Source organism: Pezoporus wallicus, unplaced genomic scaffold, assembly GCF_028554395.1.
Source record: "Pezoporus wallicus isolate ANWC-B61680 ecotype Strahan unplaced genomic scaffold, APGP_CSIRO_Pwel_v1 scaffold_2584, whole genome shotgun sequence".
Lineage (NCBI taxonomy): Eukaryota > Metazoa > Chordata > Aves > Psittaciformes > Psittacidae > Pezoporus > Pezoporus wallicus.
The window spans coordinates 3,788,857-3,811,888 of record NW_026642851.1 but is presented as its reverse complement, the minus strand read 5'-3'; the positions used below and the strand labels follow the sequence as shown (position 1 = coordinate 3,811,888).

Below are 23,032 nucleotides of genomic sequence, written 5' to 3'. Positions count from 1 at the left end.
TTCAGTAAAATCAGAGGGAGTGCAGACAAGGACTTTGTCAATCATCTGTTACGTATCCTTTATGTCTCATCTTGGTGTGCATCCATACACCACTTTGCCCTGATTATTTAAAAAGAGGCCTTAATAATTTGCATGTTGTAGATCCTGGGCATTTTGTTACGCTCTGTTTTAGTCTGATGACTGAGGTATTTTGTTAATACCATTTCTGTGCTGCTGGACTGTCTCTTTATGGTGTGCTAGTATTGCTCCATTCTCTTGGATAGGGAGAAGTAGAGACGAGGTCCTGCTGATCTCACTGCATCATATAACTTTATCAACTGCTTAGCAGTTCAAAGCAATGTAATAACTGTAGCCAGGACAAATCCTATTTTGTTTGTTTTATGGAGCTTTTCAGGAAATCCCCACAGTACCCTATTCCATAAAAAAAAATAATCTATTAGACCAGTGAATGTAGCTGAAAACTAAGGGTAGTGAAACATCTGCTTCTTACCGGAGCCATCTCTTCTTTGGGCTTCATTTACTTTCAGTAAGACATATTTACAGTGAAGCTTCCTAGCACTTTTGTTTTTTATTACCTTATTCTTGCTAATGCTTCCATGGTTTTGTTGCTTTTGCAGCCTTCTAACTAGATTAATGATAACATCATGCTGCTCATCTGCATTCCCCACATAGTCCAAGAGTTCAGCTGTGCTGACACTGTTGAGAGGTTGATTTTTCTCTCTGATAAGTTGCATAGTTAGCTGCCCTTGTTTCATTGGTGCAACATCTCCCTTCCTACTAATTCAGTGACATCTTTAAAATGCCGAAATGTTAGGATTTGCCTTGTGATCCCAGTGTTGCTCATGTTAAATAATTAACGTATTTTACTGTCCTGTACCTGATTGTCCATCATTTTTCAGCCTTTGTGACATCAATATTTTATGTGTCTGTGCAAATTTTCTTTTCTGTATTTGCATATCCTATTTATTTTTCCATCTCTAGTTTGGTGGGTTTATATTGTTTGCAGGTTTTAAGCAGTACAGATCTTTTGAGGATTTGCCTTCATTCACTCATACTTCATCATTGATTGTCTCAGTGCAAACCCCATCAATTCATTTTGGAGCAGTAGGCAGTATGTTCTCCAAATCCTGTCCAATCCTCACAGCTCCCTTACCAGTGAGTAGAGAGGACTGTTTCCAGCAGCTCCAGGAAGCAGTTCCCCTCTGCCCCAAAGAGAGGCTGCAAAGAGCAAGGACTGCCACAGCAGCTGCCCTGCACATGGCTTAGAGCAAGTTTAAATGGAGACAGGAATTGACTACACCCTAATCCCTTCTGCCTTGTGTTTTTGGGAGCTCAGAAGTCATGAGCAAAGTTACTGAGTGCAATAATGTCAAAGCAGGCAAATGGGTTCGCTAAAGCTGGGCGTGCAGCTGCCTCTTGCAGTTGAGTGACACCTGCTTTCACCTTCATTTAAATAAGCAAAATGAAAAGCCTTAGGCTACCTGCCAGTTGATTGTTAAAGCCACAGCTGTTAAATGAGCAATGAATGGTTAAATCATACAGTTTCCAATATTTCAGAAAATGTGAGCATCTCATCATTCTGCACTCTTTCAAAGCCCACTTCTGATTGATGCATTTGGGCATGTGCCACATGGTGTCAGGAAAACGAACCCATCCCTCCTACTGGACTTGCAAGGAAATGAGTAAAGAAGGAGTCAGGAAAATGGGTAGATGCTCTAGTGAAGAATTCACTTGAAATTTCCAAAATGCTGTGGAGTGAGGTGTGCTAGCTCACTACATTGCAGTGGAGGATATAGGTTCTCTTCAGACACAGCCTCCCCATTGATGTTACCGTTTTCTGGGTAAGAATGAGTATCTCCCTGGGATTCTGCCCCAGCCCCACTTAAAACGTCTCAGCTGCTTTGATAGACAGTGTCTTTCCATCAGGACTAGACTGGCATTTCCCCTATTTTTAGGAAAAAAAAAACAGTATTTCTATACTATTTAGACTTCCATTTTTCATTCTGTTTGCTTGCTCTGTTGCTATGATTCAGAAGGATAGTCAGGAGAATAAACCTCTTGCTTTTTTAGCAGCAAAATGCTGCTGGTTTTAAATGAATACACAAAGCTTCATGTTGTGGTTTGCTGTAGGAGGCACACTTGAAACTGAATCACTTGAAATGGATTTTTGGGGATAAGGTTAGACATTTTTAAAAGTGATGTGATTTGGGAATTCTGATAAGGTTCAGTGTAGGAATCAGCAGGATATTTAGACATGCAGGCAAAGTGCTCTTATATCCACCACGTATACCCAGCACAATTGGAGCTCATTATTAATGCCCTCACTGTTTCAGAAATATTTTAACACCTGTACCCGCACGTTCTTCAAATGGCAGCATGACTGGCTGCCTTCATGTACTGCAGATTGAACAAATGGTTGATTAAAAAAAACCTGACAAAATACCCACTGCTACACTGGGCTCCATGTGGCTGCACAAATCTATTCAACATTGAGATCATGACAAGATCAAGACTTTAGTTGGCAAAATAAGAGTTGGCAAACTTCTGGATGATCTGATGGGATTCTGGTATCATGCTGTTCTGTGATGCTGAGCACCAGGCTTAATATACAGGTACAGGTATATAGGTATCTGTTACCTCCCCAGGATTTCTAGGTGAGAAAAAGAATCACCCAGACAGTGAGCTCAACAGCTCCATTAGCTTAGCTATAATATTCTGTCTGCCTTCGTGCAACAGCTTTCCTCTCCACTGCAAATGTGTTTCTGTTACCTAAGATGCACATGTCATGAGTTTCTGTTTTGCCATGTGTATGCTGTTCCTTGCACATAAGGAATGGTGAGTCCTGGTCTGGTGTCGTAGCAAGGCACACTTACTCCTCTGATGTGTTGTGCCTGGGCACCAGGCCAAAGATGAAGGGTTTCCAGTATCTGAGAAGTGCAGTGTGCTTTGCTGTTTCAGAGTGGGGTTTTGCTCTGGGAAAACATGGATTGCTTTCTGTGAAACCCATATGGTCAGGTCCTGGTGGGGTGATGATCCTTATCAGAAATGGATGTGATCCCAAATATGCTGGCTTGTTGAAACAGTTGTAGCATAGTGAAGAAACATCATCTTATTTTAAATACAGTTTTTATTCTGTATTTAGAATGATCCATCGGAAGATACATAGATTTTATCTGTTAATTATTTAACTAACCTCTCCAGCTGAATGGCTCTTAAGTATCCTCATGTAGCTTTGCCCGTGTCAGTGAGATTGGACACTGCAACACTAAGTAAGAATTTGTGTGTGTTAACTGAGCTACTTTCATGGTCTTCAAAAGACCGTAAAACCAGCATTATGATCCAAAAGCAGCATTGCTTTTCTGATAAGCCAGCATTTCCAAAAAAATCACCTGTGTAGTGCATACCTGGAATTCAAATGAGCCAGCTGCTGAGCCAGCACAGCAGGGCTTGTGGAAGTACATTTCATAAAAGCCTCCCACGGGCTTTTGGCTTCCCTCCCTTCCCCTTCCCTTTTTCAGTTTAAAGAAAAAAGTCAGTAAAAAAACTTGAAATAAATCTTTAAAGAGCATATTTAGGAGGGGACTATCTGCTTGGATGGGTTATTCCAAAGGCTTTACAACACAAACAGGGTAGGAAATCTGAAATGCAGAGTATATACCTTTTTGTACAGAGTAAATCAGAGCAGATTTTAAAGGGTATGTAAACAAGCATGACTCGTGAGTTAGGAGGTCCTTCTGACAGAAAATTGCTGTCTTCCTTCTCCTTTGCAGTGAAGAAAACGATTCTGTTTGTTCCCAAATAATAAGGAAGAGACCTTCCAGTACAGAAAGCAGCAGCAGCTGGTCTTTCACTTGTATTAACGCTAAGATTTTCCTTGGGGGAATCTTTCCCTCTTTGTAACCTTATTTGAGAGCTCACAAGCTCTAGATATGCCAGAGAAGTAAACTTGCCTCCTTGGAGGAAGAGGAGAAAAACCTGTTGAGGTCACATGTAGTCTTCTGCATGAGTTTTCTTCCCAGCCTTTTCCTGATCCACAGCTTCAAGGTCAACAAAAGCTTTCAAATTCTCTTCTCTTCTTGCTAAGGATTGGTTTCATCCTGTTGAGGTGTCTTATAGTTTCTGCAGCTCCAAAGCACATATCAGAGACACTGAATCTAGTTTAGCAATATGAATGATGAGATCATTTGATAATGGAAGGAGACTCCTAGTACTGTGGCTTAGTACTTAGTGGCTGGGAAAGCTGAAGGGTTCTCCGTTCCGCTGCTTCAGCAAGGAGCATTCCTCACAGAGGAGCACTCTTTACTTTGGAGATAAAGTCTCCTTTTAGCATGTACTGCGCTTTTTAATTAGCTTGTAATTTAGCTAAATTGCTGCATGCTTGCACTGGTTTGAGGGAAAGTGCAGTATCTGTCAGGAATTTGCCTTTTTCTCCTTTTGTTGCTAATTTTGAATTCTGTCTCTACAGCAATAGGCCCCTCTTGGGGGGATTTGCCAAATCCTGCTTTCTTGGTGCTTTTAGCTTTGGCTCATTCACAGAAATGTTTTTATAAGAACCACCAAATAAAAAACAAACAAAACCCAGTTTCTTCCACCGTGTGAAATTTTATGAAAGTTGTAAGTTACTAAAATAAGGCATTCTGATGAGATGTGCTGATTACCTGTAGGAAGAGGATGCTACAGCCCAGTACAAGTTGTCTCACACTTGCTTTTTTCTCATTGCAAAATTCAGGTTAAATTACTCTGGGTTTGCTTTCTCTCCAGTTTACATTGGGTTATGGACATAGTTAGTTTCTAAGATATCTCACTGACAGAGATGTTCCTGTCACTCAAAGTGTAGTATATATTCAGTAGGTCCTTTTTGAAATAAACAAAACTCTCCCTTGACTGAGCAGTTAAGGACAGTGGCGTATCAAACATCAGTAGTGCTTTGTTGTAAGGCTGGGGATTTAATTTAATCCTGTCCTGATGATCTGCAGTGCCAGGTCTGTGGTGATGCCTGCTCTGTTCCTTCTTCTCTTCCTCCTCCCAGCTGTCGCACCCAGCTTGTGCAGAGAGAGTAGGTAGAGCCTGGCTCTGTGAAAGCGGACAAGCATGTTTATGAAGCCTCCAGTCCCCGTCGTCTTCCTCATGTTAGCACAGTTGCAGTGGTGTCTCTGCCAGGGTCCCTTAAAAAGGTAGCTGCCATTACCATAGGTATGAAGAGAATGAGGAGTCTGTTTACTTGTGCCACAACCAGTGCGGAAACACTGGTTGGATAAATTTAACTTTTTAATGTTGGCAGCCACTCAAATATCATTTATTACACACAAAATGGAAAAATCACATATTTGAAAGGTTTCCTGGCAAGACTTCTTTATATTTTGCATCTATGGAGAAAGGACGTTAAGAACAGTTGGGTCTTTAACTGTTTCAAGTACCTCATTTTTCATCTTTGACAGAGCTAAAGTGCACATAGTAGTTGAACTCAATTTTGATTTTTTTTTTTTTTTTTAATTAATGTGTGTTGCAATTTTGTGGGAATGTTGATAGTAATTTCATGTTTTGGTTCCTTCATCCATACTGGCACATAACCTAAACGTTTTTGAAGCCACCTTCATCATAACTCACTCTTTCTGCTCAAAGCGAGTGGTTTTATTACCCACATATAATGGAATGACAATATTCCATTTGATGCCTGAAAGAGTCAACATTTTATTGTAGGTGAGCCTCATTCTGTTCTTCCTGCTTCTTTGTTCAGCTTAGAGAATAAACATCAATAACTTACATTTTTCCAAGAAATAGCATCACTTTATATGCAGCAGAAATAAGCTTATGGGGTTGGTGAGAAGGTGCCTTTGCTTTCTTTCGTTACTCTTGTGTTCTGTATTCATTGTCTGTGTAACAGGTACTTCTTAGAGCTCTTGAAAGAATTTAATACCTTATTTTTTGTTAAGACAGTGATTAGATCATTCACAAAATAACTTGCAAAAGAAATACTTCAGCCAGCTTGTTTCCTAAAGAGCTTTGTTTTCTGTTAAATCCGTAATTCTGATTTAATGTCCTGAATGAATGCAGATCACATTCGGCATGTTCCGCTACACATTACCATTGTGCATATAACATGGTGGTTGTTGAATTTCTTTTTCTTTTTGCCATGTATCATGCAAGTTTTTTTAATGACTTTGATAGCATTTACAGGGACATAAGGAATCAAAAACTACAACCTGTTTTATACATAAAATCAAGAATAAGAATTTGAAAGTCTGATTTTTATCTGTCAAGAATTATGGGCTCTTCTTTAACACTTCTGAAGAGGAATCATGCAAGTTACATTTTCTGTAATCTTAATGTGTTGCATCTCTCTTCCACTGATATTTTCTTTCTTACCTGTGTGGGAATAATGAAGGGATGTTTTGATGACACTTGACTGAAAAAAATATGGAGTTCCCTATGTAAGAAGAATATTTTTTTTACAGAATGCTGTTTCCAGGCTTTGACCAAGGTCATTAGTGTTTTCCATACGGGAGGAGACTGCCTTGATCACACACTTTCAATTCAATTGTTTTAACTTTGACTTGGTGTGGATGCCTGGTTTAGGAAGTATATGTAATTTTGCCATTCATTTAATGAAGTAAGGCTTCAATATTTTAATCTCACAATGAATAGACATATGGCCTTTATTTTTCATGAATGCAAATAAATATATTGTTGCCATCTTAGCTGATAGACATTGTTTATTTAGTGAAAAATGAGGTGACTTTTCCATTGCAGCTGGGAATCTTGGAATATCCACAATCTTCCCAAAGTTAACATGTGTTCAGCCTCAATCTAACAGATGCATAAGTGCATTACACAAACTTAAGATTTATTGTTTCTTATGGAAACTGAACTGCTAAGCCGCTGATGTGAAGAAGTGACTGGTATCGAGGCATTTCCATTCCTGTCTCTATCTTTTGGATATTAAATTTGACACTTAGCTGTCATCCATCGTGCCCAGCAGAGAGCTGAAGGAAGCCTTGCTGTAGCTGTCAGTCAGCAGACTCTGAGTCAGCATGCATAATACACAAAGAGTTGCTGAATATTTTTTTAACCTTTTGTACAACGACCAGATGCTAAGCTGAAGGACAAAGTTCCTCCTTTGGTCTTCACTACTACATGTACTTTGTGCTCACTGACACTCTCAGGTGGCAATGCAACACTTTCCCTGATCGTGAAAGATGTGGTTAAGATTTACCTAAGAGTGATTCCTTGTGAGGGGAATGTGGCAGTAGGTGGATCATCTGGGCAAATGGCTTAACACCAGAACAGACTGCAAGAGAGCTTCTCATCCAGACCAGATGGGAAATTCCATATTCAGAGGTGACTCTGGGAGTGATGGAACTACCATAGTGAAACCCTGGAACTCACTGCAGCTCAAGAGTCATATCCAAAGCAGTAGTGTACTTTCTTCTAATGAAAAGGAAAATAACTCCTAGGTTTTTAACTAAGTTGAAAGCTTCATTGGATATATATATGTTTTGGAAGATTATAACAGATTTTTTTTTGTTGAAAAATAGAATAACTAAAGCTGCCAAATCTCACTCAACAGAAAGAGATTTCTGATTTGGAAATGGCTCTGCAATATTTTTCCTCTTTTTATTTCGCTCTCCTGACATTTTTTTGACTAAACTTTGTTCATCAAGTTGACCTAAAGTGAAAAAAAAATGACAAATCAGCAAATTGCTTAGCCTGATTTCCATAAATATTGTCTAAGGAAAGGCAGCTCATTTGCATGCTGATCTTGTTTTTCATTCTGCTCTCTTGTTACAAAGCCCTGAATAATACCACAGGATGCATTTCCTCTGTCTTGCTGAAATCCAAGCCATTGTCTTTCTTGAGGCTCATCAGATCTAACAGGGTTAAAGCATTATTTCAGTAATACACAACTTTGTGTATTGGGAAGTGGTAGTGCATACAGAAATGCTTGTTCTTTATCAATTATGCCAGCACTTGGGAAAATGCTGGTGGGAAAGATTTGCATTGCTGCTCATCTCATAAGAGATTCAGATGACTTCTCTGGACAAATTGTTACCCAAAATGACTCTATCACATGGCAGTAATAGGGAATGTTTTTGCATTCAAAGCAGAATACCGGCCAACATAACTAATTGTGTTGGTAGGGTAGCACAATGCTCACCATAAAATAATGATTCCCTTGCACACCAGGGAGCAGGTTAATTAAGGGAATGATGAGTCTTTGTAAAATCAGATGCAAAATGCAAACAACTTTTTTCTTATATTAAAAAATCAAGGCAATGCAATAGACCTTAATGCATTTGTGTTGTTTCCTGGGAAATCTTTCTATATCACTCTTGGAGATTTGAGCAGCAGGTTCTGTTTTCATAACTTTCTGACAAACCTGAACAATGTCAACTGGCACTAAGGGTATTCAGCCCTCAGTACCCTGATAAGTTGTAAATCTGTTATTTTTGTATAAATAGATTTCTAACCTTAGAAATTAGATTAGAAACTGATCCTGATTTTGAACAGCAAGTTTTAAATAAAGAGGTCATTTTGTCTCATTTGTTAGGGGATAAAAGAGCCCAGAGTGTTCTATATAGTGTGAAACAGCAAAACCCCTGTAGGTTTTGGAGTTTTCTTCACAGAAACCATAGCTCTCTTGGTCCCTAGAAAACATTAAGCCCATTCCGAATTTGAGAATTTTAGATTATTCTTAATAATTAGATTTAGAACATAGGATCTCAGCCCATGCAAGTTGAATGTTTACCTCACTGAGAAGCAGATTATCAGCAGAGAAAGCGAGCAAGTTAGCCTTTTTTTCTTTCTTTTTCCTTTTTTTTTTTTCCCCCCAAATAATTCTTAATAGTAAATAAAAGCTTATTTCCAATATTAAGTTGGGGCTTGATTGCTGTGAAAGCAACGGTTATTTTCATGGTTTTGGGATATGAAATGGAAAGAATAAGTGTTGAAATGTAGAAGAGACAGAACTCCTGGTGGCATGGTTGGGTTTAGAAATAAGTGGTGGACTATGAAAGAGTAGTCAGGGCGAGGAGGTCACCTTTTAGGTAGCAGCTCCTGTTGTTACGTTGTCCCAGGCTGCTGTGTCTCCAGTATCTTCCACTGATGGCTGTAAGCTTAGACTTGCTTTCCAGCGCTGGCTGGGCACCAGGGGTTTGCTACTACCAGCTCTTTCATATAATCATTTTGATGCTAACTGCTGGTTTGGTTTGGATAATCAGTCCTAACAGCCAAGGGACAGTGGTTTGAAGCAAAACCAGGTGACTGTTGGGTTCTCCCTTCCTTCTCCACTTTCCTTTTCCATGTTGGTCTCTTAATTCTCTTTTGTAAGCCACAAAACAAGGCAGGTCCTTCTCCACTGTGGTGTTGCATGTTAACTCCACTTTGCTTTGTTTATAGCGAGTGTCAAAACTCATCGCTTTGTGTTGTTTAATCCCACCCCATCAAAATGGGATTGATTACTACTTAGAAGCATCCCTTGCAAAGTGATGCTTACAAATGTATTTATGTTGACATATCTGTGGCCAGTGACTGTTTAATCTTACCCAAACCCACAGTTGTTTCACTGCTGCCTCTCTTCTGTGTTTGTTGATTGATATTGATAGTCACATATTGTGAATTTCTGGGATGTACATGTTAAAAATCATGTGGAAGAAGGATGATTTTTAGCGTATTTGTACAATGCATTATAATACAGTGTCTGGATCCTTGTCTGAACTACCAAGTGCCCCTGCCTTAAAAATGGTAGGAATTAAGAGGGTAGAAAACCGTAGTTGTTTTTAGCATGACTGCTGCCCTTGGACAGAAGTTATAAATACTGTTGGTGGTTTGAGTACTCCAGTGCGCAGAACTTGTTTGTAGCTGGCTCTACACTGTAGCGGCAGATGTGCTAGAGTATTACTAAAGAAGTGGATTGGAAAACTAGTAAAACAAGTAATTGTGAGTCACATAAGAATAATTTCAAAAGTATTCTCCTCTCAGCTCCTCTGTTACTGGGCCTGATGCTACTTTGAAAACCAGAATAATCAATTTCTTAGCTCTGAGTTCTACATTAAGTTGGTCTGAGAAATATTATCCCTTGCACTGAAGTACCAGATTTCATTTGCTGGTTTTACTATTAATCTATGCCTTACCTACGTCTCATCTGAAATAAGAGACCATGAAGAACATACATTTAGAAGGATGTGGCTAATTTTCTTATATTCATAACGTTTCATGAAAGAATATTCCTTTGGTTTGCTAGTAAGGTTTGCAAAACTGAGGACCGTATTTCTCAGTTTAAACTCAGGAGGCAAGAATCTCTGTTTTTAATCCGCGGGCTCCCTCTGGTGGTCTAGGACGTGCTTGGCACCAGGAGCTTGATTATTGCACAAGCTAAGTGAAAGTTATTTGCAAATAGATTTAGTGACGGTGTCAACAGCGTCTCCTAACTTCTCCTTTTGTTAATGAGAGAATTGTGCTCTCCCTAATAGCAATAATAAAATGAATACTGGTGTTACGATGAATCAGTGTTGCAGGTCTAGTTTTATCTTATTCAAATGCCAATTTAGACATATTTCAGCAGAGCTGAAAGCAATGAACTTCAAATCATATTTACAAATAAAATCTGTCAACTTGCATATCCAAATAACCACATGGATACGTACTGTCTAATCGCATTGAGCTGACATCTTTATTTCTCTGACACCTTGGTGCTCTGCTTTCACCTCCTACTGGTCATACTACATCTAAATCAGGCTATTTGCCTATTGTACTTGATAATGGAGAAAAATGATAGAATCATAGAATAGTTAGTGTTGGAAAGGACCTTAAGATCATCTAGTTCCAACCCCCCTGCCGTGGGCAGGGACACCTCACACTAAACCATCTCACCCAAGGCTTCGGCCAACCTGGCCTTGAACACTGACAGGGATGGAGCATTCAAAACCTCCCTGGGCAACCCATTCCAGTGCCTCACCAACCTAACAGTAAAGAACTTCCTCCTTATATCCAGTCTAAACTTCCCCTGTTTAAGTTTGAACACATTACCCCTTGTCCTGTCACTACACTCCCTAATGAAAAGTCCATCCCCAGCATCCCTATAGGCCCCCTTCAGATACTGGAAGGCTGCTATGAGGTCTCCATGCAGCCTTCTCTTCCCCAGGCTGAACAGCCCCAACTTTCTCAGTCTATCTTCATACAGTAGGTGCTCCAGTCCCCTGATCATCCTCATGGCCCTCCTCTGGACTTGTTCCAACAGTTCCATGTCCTTCTTATGTTGAGGACACCAGAAGTGCACACAATACTCCAGGTGAGGTCTCACAAGAGCAGGGTAGAGGGGCAGGATCACCTCCTTCGACCTGCTGGTCATGCTCCTTTTGATACAGCCCAGGATACAGTTGCCTTTCTGGGCTGCAAGCACACACTGAAGCTGGCTCATGTTCAGTTTCTCATCAACCAACACCCCCAAGTCCTCCTTCGCAGGGCTGTTCTGAATCTCTTCTCTGCCCAACCTGTTGCTGTGCCTGGAATTGCTCCGACCCAGGTGCAGGACCTTGCACTTGGCATGGTTAAACTTCATGAGGCTGGCATCAGCCCACCTCACAAGCGTGTTGAGATCCCTCTGGATGGCATTCCTTCCCTCCAGTGTATCAGCCGAACCACACAGCTTGGTGTCATCGGCAAACTTGCTGAGGGCGCACTCAATCCCACTGTCCATGTCAGCGACAAAGATGTTGAACAAGACCGGTCCCAACACCGACCCCTGGGGGATACCACTCATTACTGGTGTCCCAGTAATGATCTTTGCATTAATAATATTAGATTAGAAATATGTTAGTATTGTAAACTGCATAACAAATTTGAGGCTCTACAGTCATAAAGCCCACCTTGTAGGTAAGAATTGTATCTGTTCAAGAGGTCACTTTACTTTTGCCTCAAGTTTTAAACCCGTATCTAATTTTTTTAACAAAGTTTTGGTAGAATTGAAGAGAAATTTTTGTGTTTCAGCTTCCCTGTCTTGCTTTTTTTTTTAACCTTGAACAAATGTTTACATAGCTGAAGAAATGCAACAAGTATTCTACAGTCCTTCCTTTAATGCTCTTAATGCATATGTATATTGTAGCAGACACAATAAAAGAAAGATTCTTCAGCTCTAAGTGATTTGAGTTGATGACTTGTAGCTTGCCCTGAAGTGTCACAAACCTTCACATACTTGGACGAAAGATTTTCACATTAACTTCATGCTTGTGTTGTGCTGATGTGACTACAGAATATCACAGATAAGCAGGTCCAAAAGATTTATTCACAAGATCGGCAGTGCAGGTAGCGGCAGAGCTGGCGAAGGGTTTTGTACATTTATGGCAATGCAAAACAAGCAGCAGACTGGTGTGAGATGCTTTTACTTGAGGATGTCAGCCTTTTATTTCAGGGCCTGATCTTGTAACAAATGAAAATAACTGAAACAGTCTCTAGCATTTTCATTTCTGTTAGAAATTGTATGTAAATTTGTAACAAGAGAGATCCCAGCAGTGAAATACCGAATTCTACAACTCATTCAGAAATGCACTTCTAGAAGTGCTAATTCAGGTGTTCCTCTTGGCTCCACTTAAAGAAAGCATTGACAGTTATGTCTTATGAAGGAAAACTAGGTTTGGGAGAACTAATTACAGCAGTTCTCTCAATATACTTATTACTTGTGCCAAAGGCACAAATGTGAACTTTTCATATGAGCAGAGGATATAAGATGTATGTGAGAAGCATTAAATACTTTCCTGCTAAAAATTAATCTGACTTGTATTACGAGAAGGAGGACAATTGGAGTGAATAGAAATAAAGTATAATGCATGAGTCAATAAATAAGGTATTTACTAAGAATTTACTATTTTATGTATACTACGTCCACTTAAAGTGACAACTGTTTGCTGTTCATTCTTGATCGTGCCATGCTCTTGGTCACCTGCTTCACCATCTGTGCAAATCAGATATTAGATATCTGTTCATTATATTTAAATTTACGGCGACTGAAATTATTTCTGAGCTCAAATATCTAGCCTCTGTGACACCAGCACTCTGAGATATGCAGGTAGCTTAACGCTTGTTGGTGGAAAGTAGCTTTAACATGTAATGCTTAAATAGGCAACCTGAGAGGAACACAGCACTGTTACATGCTTTACTGACTCAACAGGTACATTGAAATCATGGTAATAATGTAACTTTTTGTACCTTCTTCCTCCCACCCTCCCCCCAATAATTAAGCTTATTTAATGTTTAGATTGTAATGTACGTTGAGTTTATAGTGAGGATTGGCTTTCTGCGATGCTATGTCTTGTGACGTCTTTTCCATTAAAGCAATGTAAGTCTTTTTTTTTTTTCTCTTTTTGTGCAAAGGTACTTGGAACACCAAATGAAGATACATGGCCTGGAGTTCACTCTTTACCCCATTTCAAACCAGGTAGGTTGAAGTACCAAGTTCAACCAAGTTCTCTTCCTGGAAATACAGGACACAGATAATTGCATCCCTGCCCACAAGCATCAAAAAGACCTGGTACGCAGTGCACAAACCATAGTGCAGTATTTCTGGCTGCTTACTTTTTATTGTGCTCATGGTTTTTTGTTTTTTTTTTTTCATTTGTTTAATTTCTTTGCTTTCTTTTGCATTTTCTCCTGCTTATTACAGTATGAGCCCTGGCCTGCTTGCATTCTTCAGCCACTGAGTATCGTACCTTTCAGATAGGCTGATTTCCAGTGAGTACTACTTTTCCACAGACCAGTCTGAACTTTGAGGAATACTAAAGGAAGCTAAAGAGTAAAGACTTTGTGAAAGTTGAATTTACTCCTAGGTTATCTGCTAGTACTTTTCTACAAAGGTTCAATTTTTAATGTGCATTATACTTGAAGTTGTCATTCTGCAACCATTCTTGAAAAGCTGTTTTCACCGTCTGATACCTTACTGTAAGAGGGAGCAGTTTGTTCCCTAGAAACCAGAAGTACATGGTCAGCTTTGTTATGCATCTATGCGTATGTATGTAATTATTTAGTCTTGTTAACTTTTGAGTGGGGATCTTAGAAATGCTGGTTTTTAAACATTCTAAACAGGCAAATCAGTAGGAGATATGCTGATTGTTGGGGTGGTGAAATACTGGAATGGGTTGTCCAGAGAGGCTTGACATCTCTATCCTGTTCAAAACCTGACTAGACAGGGCCAGAGCAGCATAAACTTGTTGGACCTGCTGTGAATGGGCTTGGACTAGATGGTAAAGAGCTGGTTACTAGCTGCTTTCAGATGAAGCACTTAATTGGCCCAGTATACTAGGATGAGTCTTACCATTTATAACCTTATGACTAAAGTCTGGAAGTGAGTGACAGAATTGACCCAGGAATACAATTTCAGATGTTTCTGTCCTTGCAGGCCTCTCACGAAACTCCTGGTTCTCTTTGCTGCAGATGATAATCCCGTCATCTTTTGTCATAAACTGTAACAACCTGGAATCCTATGCCATTTAAACCTAATTTCCAAGTTATTTTATAGGTGAATGTAAAGATTTTCTTGTCATTCCAGCCTTTCTTATTTGTCAGATCTGCAGGACCATTAGTGGCTCCATTGGGGCAGCAAAGAGACACAAGATGTGGCAGAGGAGTTGAAAAGGACAAACAGATTTAGGCATCTCTCAAAATCAGAGAGATGAGATAGAGAAACAAATATATTGTAGGGCATACCCTGATAGAAGCACAAAGCCTTGAGAAAAGGGAAGGCAGGTGACTTTCTTTCACATTGCTTTTCAGTCTCTGTCCTAATGCTGTCTTACTACTGCATAGTGCAATCACTCTCTTGTGCTCTTAGTGAATTAGTACATCTTCTTTAACAAATACAGTTTTTCACTGAAATACTAAAACCACTACAATTTTCTTCCCTAAATCAGTGTGTTATTAAGTTTACAAGTTTTTAAGTTTCTCATTCTTGGTACCTATTAAAAGGTGGGTATACACATGGAATACAGTTACAAAAATACAGTGTTTTTTAACAGCAGTCCAAAGACATTGTTTTTATCCAAGAATAGTGAAGAGAAGGAGAAAACCTGGAGATGTCAGTGCATGCTCTTTGGTCTGGTCTTGATTTTATTCTTCTGTGTGATACAGGAAAGTTTTGAACAGTAGATGGCAGCCAAGAAATTTACTGGTTTCATTTTTCTGTTTGGCTTCCAAGTGTGTTGGGGGATGTGGGTTCATTACCATAGAAGAACATCAGGAAATAAATCCACAGTATGCACTCCATTAAATCTAATTTGTATACAAGCATTGTGTTAGATGTGCTTTTATTTTCTCCATCCCAGACTATGGATTTTGTCAGCTATGGATACCTAATATTTATACAAATGCAGAATGGGGACAGAAGGAAAGATGCCTCCAAGGTAGAAAATGGTCACTCAGTATTTTCACCATTTCTGCATGGTGTGGTCTTTGTTCTCTCTCATCCTTTCCACATCTGTGAAGTATGTAGACATGCAAGTCAGAGTAATTACTATTCTCGCTTGCAATTATTTAATCTTTCCAGGGCCTGTTAATGCAAAGCACTGAGCTCCTTAATTCCTGTACGCTGTGCAGGTCTAAGAGCACTCCAAAGGAAAAAGCCCTCTCTGTATGCTTAGTATGTTCTGCACATTTTGTACCACTCTCTATCCTTCATGGCCTTGGTAAAAGGATTTTTTTGCCTTATGGGTCCTTATTTTCTGATTTTAGAAATTACATCAATAGCGTAATCACAGAACAGTTTGGGTTGGTAGAGACCTTAAAGATCATCCAGTTCCAACTGCCCTGCCATGGGCAGGGACACCTTCCACTAGACCAGGTTACTCAAAGCCCCGTCCAACTTGGCCTTGAACACTTTCAGTGATAAGGCATTTACAGCTTCTCTGGGCAACCTGTTCCAGTGCCTCATCACACTTGTAGTAAAGAACTTGTTCCTAATACCTAATCTAAATTTCCCCTCTGTCAGCTTAAAGCCATTCCCCCTTGTCCTGTCACTACATGTCCTTGTAAAAAGTCCCTTTCCAGATTTCTTATAGGCTACCTTTAGGTACTGAAAGGCTGCTGTATGATCTCCCTGGACCCTTCTCTTCTCCAGGGTGAACAAGCCCAACTCTCTCAGCCTGTCTTCATAGGAGAGGTGTTCCAGCCCCCTTCATGGCCCTCCTCTGGATTTGCTGGAGCAGGTCCATGCCCCTCTTGTCTTTTAGAGGGCTAAGAGCAATCTAACTGGACAACCAAAACTTGGCTTACATACCCCCAAACCAAGCAATTGGATATTATGCTGATGAACTATGGAATGGCTAGAGAAGAAAAACACATCACCTTTAGGATCATACTGGTTTGTGCAGAGCCACTTAAAGCATGCTCTGCACAAAAGTGCTCCCGCCTATAGGCTGGGCTTGGAATTACACTATTTGCTCATCCTGTTAGGGTCATTGGAGCTGTTTGGTCATGCTTACCGGGTTCTCTGTTGGTTCTTAAAAAAATGCCTTCCTTCATGCCATTTTGTACACAAAGGATTTCTGGCTATGGGAAGGCTGCATTGTCCGCTTCTCCACATGCTGAGCCAGCCATGTGCCCTCCCTGTCACTCTGAAAATGTTGTTACACCCTAGAGAAAATTTCCCCAGTGTATGGAACTGAAAGAGTCTTCTCCACCAACTGACTTCTTCAGAGCAAAAATGGAGGTTAATGCTGTAATAGCACATTTAAGATGACTTAATCTTTTCCTTTCCTTCGCAGAAGAATGCAGGGGAAAACCTGAAATGCCATGCCAAATCTGAACCAATTCCATTTTTCTTTAAGATTTGAGAAATTACTGCATATAAATGTAGATTATATGGGTTTAAGTAACTTCTGTGCTTTGTGTGTCTTTCTGAGCTTTGAGACCAATAGCTGCAAACTGTGAGTGTGACAAATTGGGAAGTGGAAAGGGCACTGGTGATGAGGATATCAACATTCACTCAGACAAGGCTTTGATGCTGTAAACTGAGTTGTGTAAGCATAAACATAAGGACTTGAACAGAAGTATCAATGATAAATAGTTACTATAGTTTAAAAAATGCTGAGCACATTAAATGCCTGTGAAGTTGGGAAGCCTATTGGGAGTAGAAACAAAATGTCATTGTGTTTCTTTTTGCATACAAATGTAAATAACTAATTTTCATGCTGTAATTTGATAGGGCACAGTCCTGTGCTGCAGAGAGCAGTTTATTAGGAGGGAGATGTCTGAAAAGCATGGCATTAGTCTCTTCTCTAGCACAGTGGCCAAGGGTCTGATTATTATGGAAAACAGCCAGTGCATAAACAATGATGATCTCTGATACCTTAATATGTGGGAGTATTTCTGAGGCTCAATAATAGATGTGTTCCTAAGTCTAGCTGTGGGTGGCTCTACGTCATCTAAACACCTCACCTCAGTGATTTTAACAGTCTGTAATTGTGAAAATAAAAGTCATAATTTGTTTCGCCATTTAAAAAGTAGGAAAACAACTTGTATTTTATCTTCCTGCTTTGAGATCTTTGATTACTTTCTATCTTATAAATATTCTGAGTAATATGGGAGATGTTAAAGCTAAAAGGTGGCCTGGCCTTTGAGTCTCAGACTCAGTCCTCTCAGTTTGTGTTTGCACCTGTGCACACAGACACAAATGAGTGGGTCTTCCTGTATTCACATATCACCAAAGAAACCCAGTCATTCAGCACCACTGTGAAAGTAAATTATCTGCCCTCAAAGAAGAAGGCAGTTCAGGGAAATTATGAAAAAAGTGTTAGTTGCTGTTTCAATGAAACCTTGAGGTTTCATCCAGCTTAGAAACTTCATGTTACAGGTTATTGGACAGAGGCACTCTAAGTGATGAACATGACCCTCTGATACATGACTTGGAGAACCTGTTTTCACTATTTATTCTTTTGTTACAATACTTTAAGAAATATGTAAATTTGCTGTACTAAACCAGATCCAATACCTGTCATGTCACAGGACCAATATCTCCAAGAACAAAATGAAAGTAGGCATCTTCTGTGTCTCATCTGCATGAGTAGGGATGAAGTAGTATTCCAAAATAAGTTGCTTCCTTACCAGTCTTGTGTTTGAGTCTTCCTGACTTTTGTGTATTAGTCTATCCATTGTCATTAAGTCTCCCATTTCTCTTAGTCTGGAGTCTTACCTTCTTTTCTTCTCCAGCCATTTCTCCGAGATTCAGAGTCCTGTCCAAATAATTGAACAAGATAAGCTTTTGGGTAAACATCTACACTTAAGTCAAGTTTTCACTTTTCCTACATTCTGAATTAGTCTTTGGGACTGATGCTGCATAACCTCCATCCTGGGAAGTTAAATCAAATTTTAGCAGAAGGCACTGTCTGTGAGAAAGTGGGAGAAGGTAAGATATGCTCACAACAGAAGATATATGAAGTAATAGTGGCCATGAAAAGATGGTAACCAAGGAAAAGTAACCTGTTAGGAAGGTGAAGAAAACATAAGAATGCCTTGTAATGTTCATTGGGCATCAGTTTCCTTACAGTACAGTTTCTAGGTGAAAGTATTGAATAACATACTTAATCTTGGACTGATGATGTAGGAGCCTGAACCTTACTATATTCAACAGATGATCAGATAAAATATGAGGTCATACACCTGAAAAGGTGACATTGAGACAAGGAAACACCTACTAAGCACTGTTTTTTAAAAGAATATCCCTAAAGGGAGGATGAAAAGAGTTAAGAGGAAGAGATTCTCCTTAAGGAGAAAGTGGAAAACAAAAAGAAACTAGAGCGAGAAAACAGCATTCCTAGGAAATACTGCACAACACGGAGTCTGCCAGAGATTGACAGATACTTTGTGGATTTATTAAAAAGTCATGAGTCTATGACTGACAAAACCACTGCCGAGCTGGTGTTCTGACTCAGGAATTCTGCCTTGCTTCCCAGGTGATCAATAAATATGGATTTGGTTTAGAAATATAATCTGTCTACCTGCAACTTAACAGGTGATTGATAGCCATGTTTTTTCAAAGCATTAAGTCTCACTTATAGTAGGGCTGGGCTGAGAGACTAAACTGCTTTGGCACAAACCCATGGAAATACTGTATATGAGGACATACAGCTTTTCGAATTTTCATAAGAGTTTTTCACCAAAACCTGTCAACATTCATTCCATGCTGAATCAATATCTTGTTTGTTTATATCCACACTGATGCCAGTGAATGTTCCCAGGTGATGTGGGAGTCTCTGCAGTTAAACTGTTAGAGCAGCCCCTGGCATGCCTTTAGCTCATGCCAACTAGCACTTCCTGGGCATGGTCTGGGGATGAGTATGGGCTTGAGACCATTCCCTGTAAGGAGTTCCCACCTCCTGTATTGGAGGACTGAAGTGGAAGGCTGCTGCAGCAGTATGCACAGGACAGTAGTGGTGTCTCAGGCAATGAACAGTCTTGAACCTATTTAAATTACTGGTATAGATGTAGTTGTCAAGAATTTGAGTACTTGAAGAAAGGAGAGAGGGATCTTTAATGAGGGATCTTTAAATGAGAACTAATTTCAAATTTCTCCTGCTTTTTAGTTTTAGCAGAATTGTAATATTTGGTGTTTTCTCAAGTCTGTGGTATCCGCAACCCAAGGGAAGAAGAGCTATTTGTGTTTTCACCATTCTTTAAACAATATTGCATTAAAGTGGAATGTTAAAGTTACTATAATATATGCACGGGAGACAGGGTGAGCACTGCTAAAAAGTGGAACCATACTAATATAAAAATCCAGTGCTTTAGACAATGCTAGCTATTAAAAATACAATTCCTGCTCATGCTCAGTTGGCAGTTTAGAAAACAGCATCTATTCTTCCTGTTTACATGACCTGTGCTTTTGGAAGGGTGCTTTTGGAAGGGAGGAGAGGAGAGGCCATGGGGATGGAGGCTGGAGAGTTGAAGTAATTTTTCTCAAAACATTTGGCATAAAAAATAGCAAAGTTTAACTCATTATTGTGATAAAACTGCAGTAAAATCCCTAATTGAACATTAGTGCTGCAAACTGCTTGCGAATTTGCTTGTTGGGATGGATGCTTGTCTTTGTCTTTTTCTAATCTAATTTAAATATGTTTTGGATTGAATCTTTAATAAAAATAGTTTATGGGTCTTACATATCACAATACAGTGTTAGTCACTTTAGACTTTTAATTTAAATGTAAAGAAAACCCTTTTAAAGAAATGCATTAGACTTTTCAAAATATTAATTATGGTGATGTTTAAATATTTGCATTTAAGCTAATCACATTTGGTTTTAAATAGAAAAACATTAATCAAGGAATGCATATTAGCCGTCATGTTCTGATTAACAACATAAAAAATGCCTTGAAGTCAAACTGCATTTCAAGTTCTTTGGTTTATACTAGAAGCTGATTATCAATAGTGCTAAAAAGGAGCTAAAAAATCAAAATGTAGTCTGCTTCTAATTTCATATGTAGCTTTTCATGCCTATACTAGGTCCTTTCAAGGCAAATGTGGCAAAGGTATAATAGTTCATGTGTTTTTCCAGCTGATAAAAGAGACACACACACACACACCCCACCCCCCCCTTCTTTTATGTTACTTAAAATGCAAGCACTTGTTTTTTCAATTCTCACAGCAGACCAGTGGTTGCTTCAGTGGTCTGCTAATAAGCTCACTAGTGGGTTCTACTGAAATTCACTTCTGTTTGAACCTGCCCTTGATGCAGGGCTGTCAGATGGAGCGTGTTTATCAGGCAGATAATGATGTTTGCAGTGGAGAGCATGTAAGTATATATGCGGGCACAGAAGTGAGTATGTATGTATAACAGTGTTACTGTAGAGCAGCTGTCTAAAGGAAATGAGAAATAGAAGGGAATAGAAATTCTTTATGTAAGAAATAGAAACACTGTTGTTTCCAAGACCACTTAATACAGCTGGGTGTAATGGATGAGCTTTCTGGCACAGGTTTCTTTTCCCTTTTAAGTCTGCAAGCTGAGTACAGTTTGTAACAGTTGTTTTAAGAACATAATTTCATTGATGCATCAGGTTTGTCTAATCAACCAGCTCAAGAAATTTACTCCCCCTCTTCCCTCTGGTTGCTCACTTCTGCTTCCATTTTGCAGCTGTTATTCCAGCAGTTTGTCGATGCTACTGTTTGTGGGGCACAGCCCTAAAAACTTCCTTGGCACACAAGGCATTGAGTAAACTGTGCTGCAAGGTCTGAAGCAAAGAGCAGCTCAAATCCATTTACTGACAGCATAATGTTTGTGTAACCACCACCCAACATCTCTGTGTGGGTTGTGTGTGGTACCCGGCAGAATAGTGAATCTTGACTCTGAGGCTGGGCTTGTGAAGATGTGGATGTAATGCGTTAGCCTACTCCTTTTCTATACTCTTAAAATTTTAAGAGTGCATGGTTTGCTATAGGAAGATAATGCAATTGGTACTTCTTTCCAGTAAAGAATATGAATACTTTACGTTTGCTCTTATTTATGAAATCCGGTCTAGGGATCTTTTTACACAGCATTTGATTATGAACATGCCACTTAATTAATCAAGATTTCTCTAACTTGGCCTTCAAAGAAGCAAATGGTAAACACTCTTAGGTGCTGTGGAATTTAAATAAAACCAAAAATGTCTTCTTTCATTTCACGTAAGCAAAAATCACCAACGGCAGTGAAATAAGCACCAACATAAAAAGACAGATCTTTAACTGGCTCTTTAACAGTGAGACATGGTTGCTAGTAAGGATGATGACTGTGTATTTGGGATAAAAATGCAGAGGATCAGATGTTCTTTCCTGAATTTGTTCCCAAAAGGTGTACAAATATTTAAGTGTTTGCATAAAGGAAATTAAAATCACACTTTTTACTTTAAATTTTAGATGAGCTTACTGTGTCGGTCTGTGTCGTGGTTTAAACCCAGTCAGGTAATTCGTTCGCTCACTTCCCCCCCCTTTCTTGCCCTCCCCCTGCTCTCGGAGGGACGGAGAGGAGAATCAAAAGAATGCAACTCCCACGGGTTGAGATAAGAACAGTTTAGTAACTAAGGTATAACACAAATCACTACTGCTACCACCAATGATAATAATGATAAAGGAAATAACAAGGGAACAGAATACAACACCTCACCACCCACTGACCGATAACTCGCCCCCCAAGCCCGACCAAGCTCCGACCGATACCTCCTCCAACCCTGCAGTCTCCCAGCCCTTCCGGCTCCCAGTTACATTCTGGGCATGCTGTGGTATGGAATAGCTCTTTGGTCAGTTTGGGTCAGGTGTCCTGTCTCTGCTTCCTCCCAGCTTCCCCTCCTCCCTGGCAGAGCATGAGGCTCACAAAGTCCTTGGCCAAACCAAAACATCTCTATCAGCTCTGTTCCCGAGCTGAAAGTCAAAACACTGCACTGCACCAGCTACCAAGGAGGAGAAACATGACTGCTACTGCTGAACCCAGGACATTATCCACCCCTTATTCCATACCATTCACGTCATGCTCAGATCCCACATTTTCAATATACCATCACTCTTATCTCAGTGCACTCTTATCTTAGTGCATGGACCAGTCCCTATAAAGCTGCTGCGTCCATCTGGTCCATGTCAGGCTCCATCTCTTGTAACAGTCTTCCAGAGCAGGAGAGACTGTGTGCAGTGTTCACACTCGTGAATAACCTGGGCAATAGTGTCCATTGTCAAGTCCACCCCTCGATCATGAGTCCATCTCTGTGTTGCATCTCTGCTCTGATGGCCTGAAGTGCCATGGGCCCACCAGGCTTAAAATAATTCACTGTCCCCTTCAGCAGTTTCTGCAGCTTGTTGTTGGGGACTCCATACAGCTGCCTTCCATCTCCGACGCTTCCAAAGCACTGGAGGGGCCCAGTGGACTAGATACTTGCCCATACTGTCCCACACACCCTGCCACTCATGACTGTCCAGCCTTGGGGAAAATCTCTTGGTCCCCCTATATTGTTGTCTAACCCCAGACAAGACCCAAACCTGACTCTGCTTAACTTCTGAGATCAGACAAAATGGTGGTGGGTAGCACACAGCC

The 23,032-nt window shown here is 40.0% G+C and overlaps 1 protein-coding gene across 5 annotated transcripts in view; it reads left to right on the top strand.

Annotated features, from left to right (window-relative positions):
- Positions 1–23,032, top strand: part of CDK14 (cyclin dependent kinase 14) — a 318,587-nt gene that overhangs the window by 202,783 nt on the left and 92,772 nt on the right. For all 5 annotated transcript variants that reach the window (XM_057432447.1, XM_057432444.1, XM_057432448.1 and 2 more), the window contains one exon: positions 13,366–13,429. In XM_057432447.1, the coding sequence (XP_057288430.1) occupies positions 13,366–13,429 (64 nt within the window). The remainder of the gene's footprint in view (positions 1–13,365; positions 13,430–23,032) is intronic.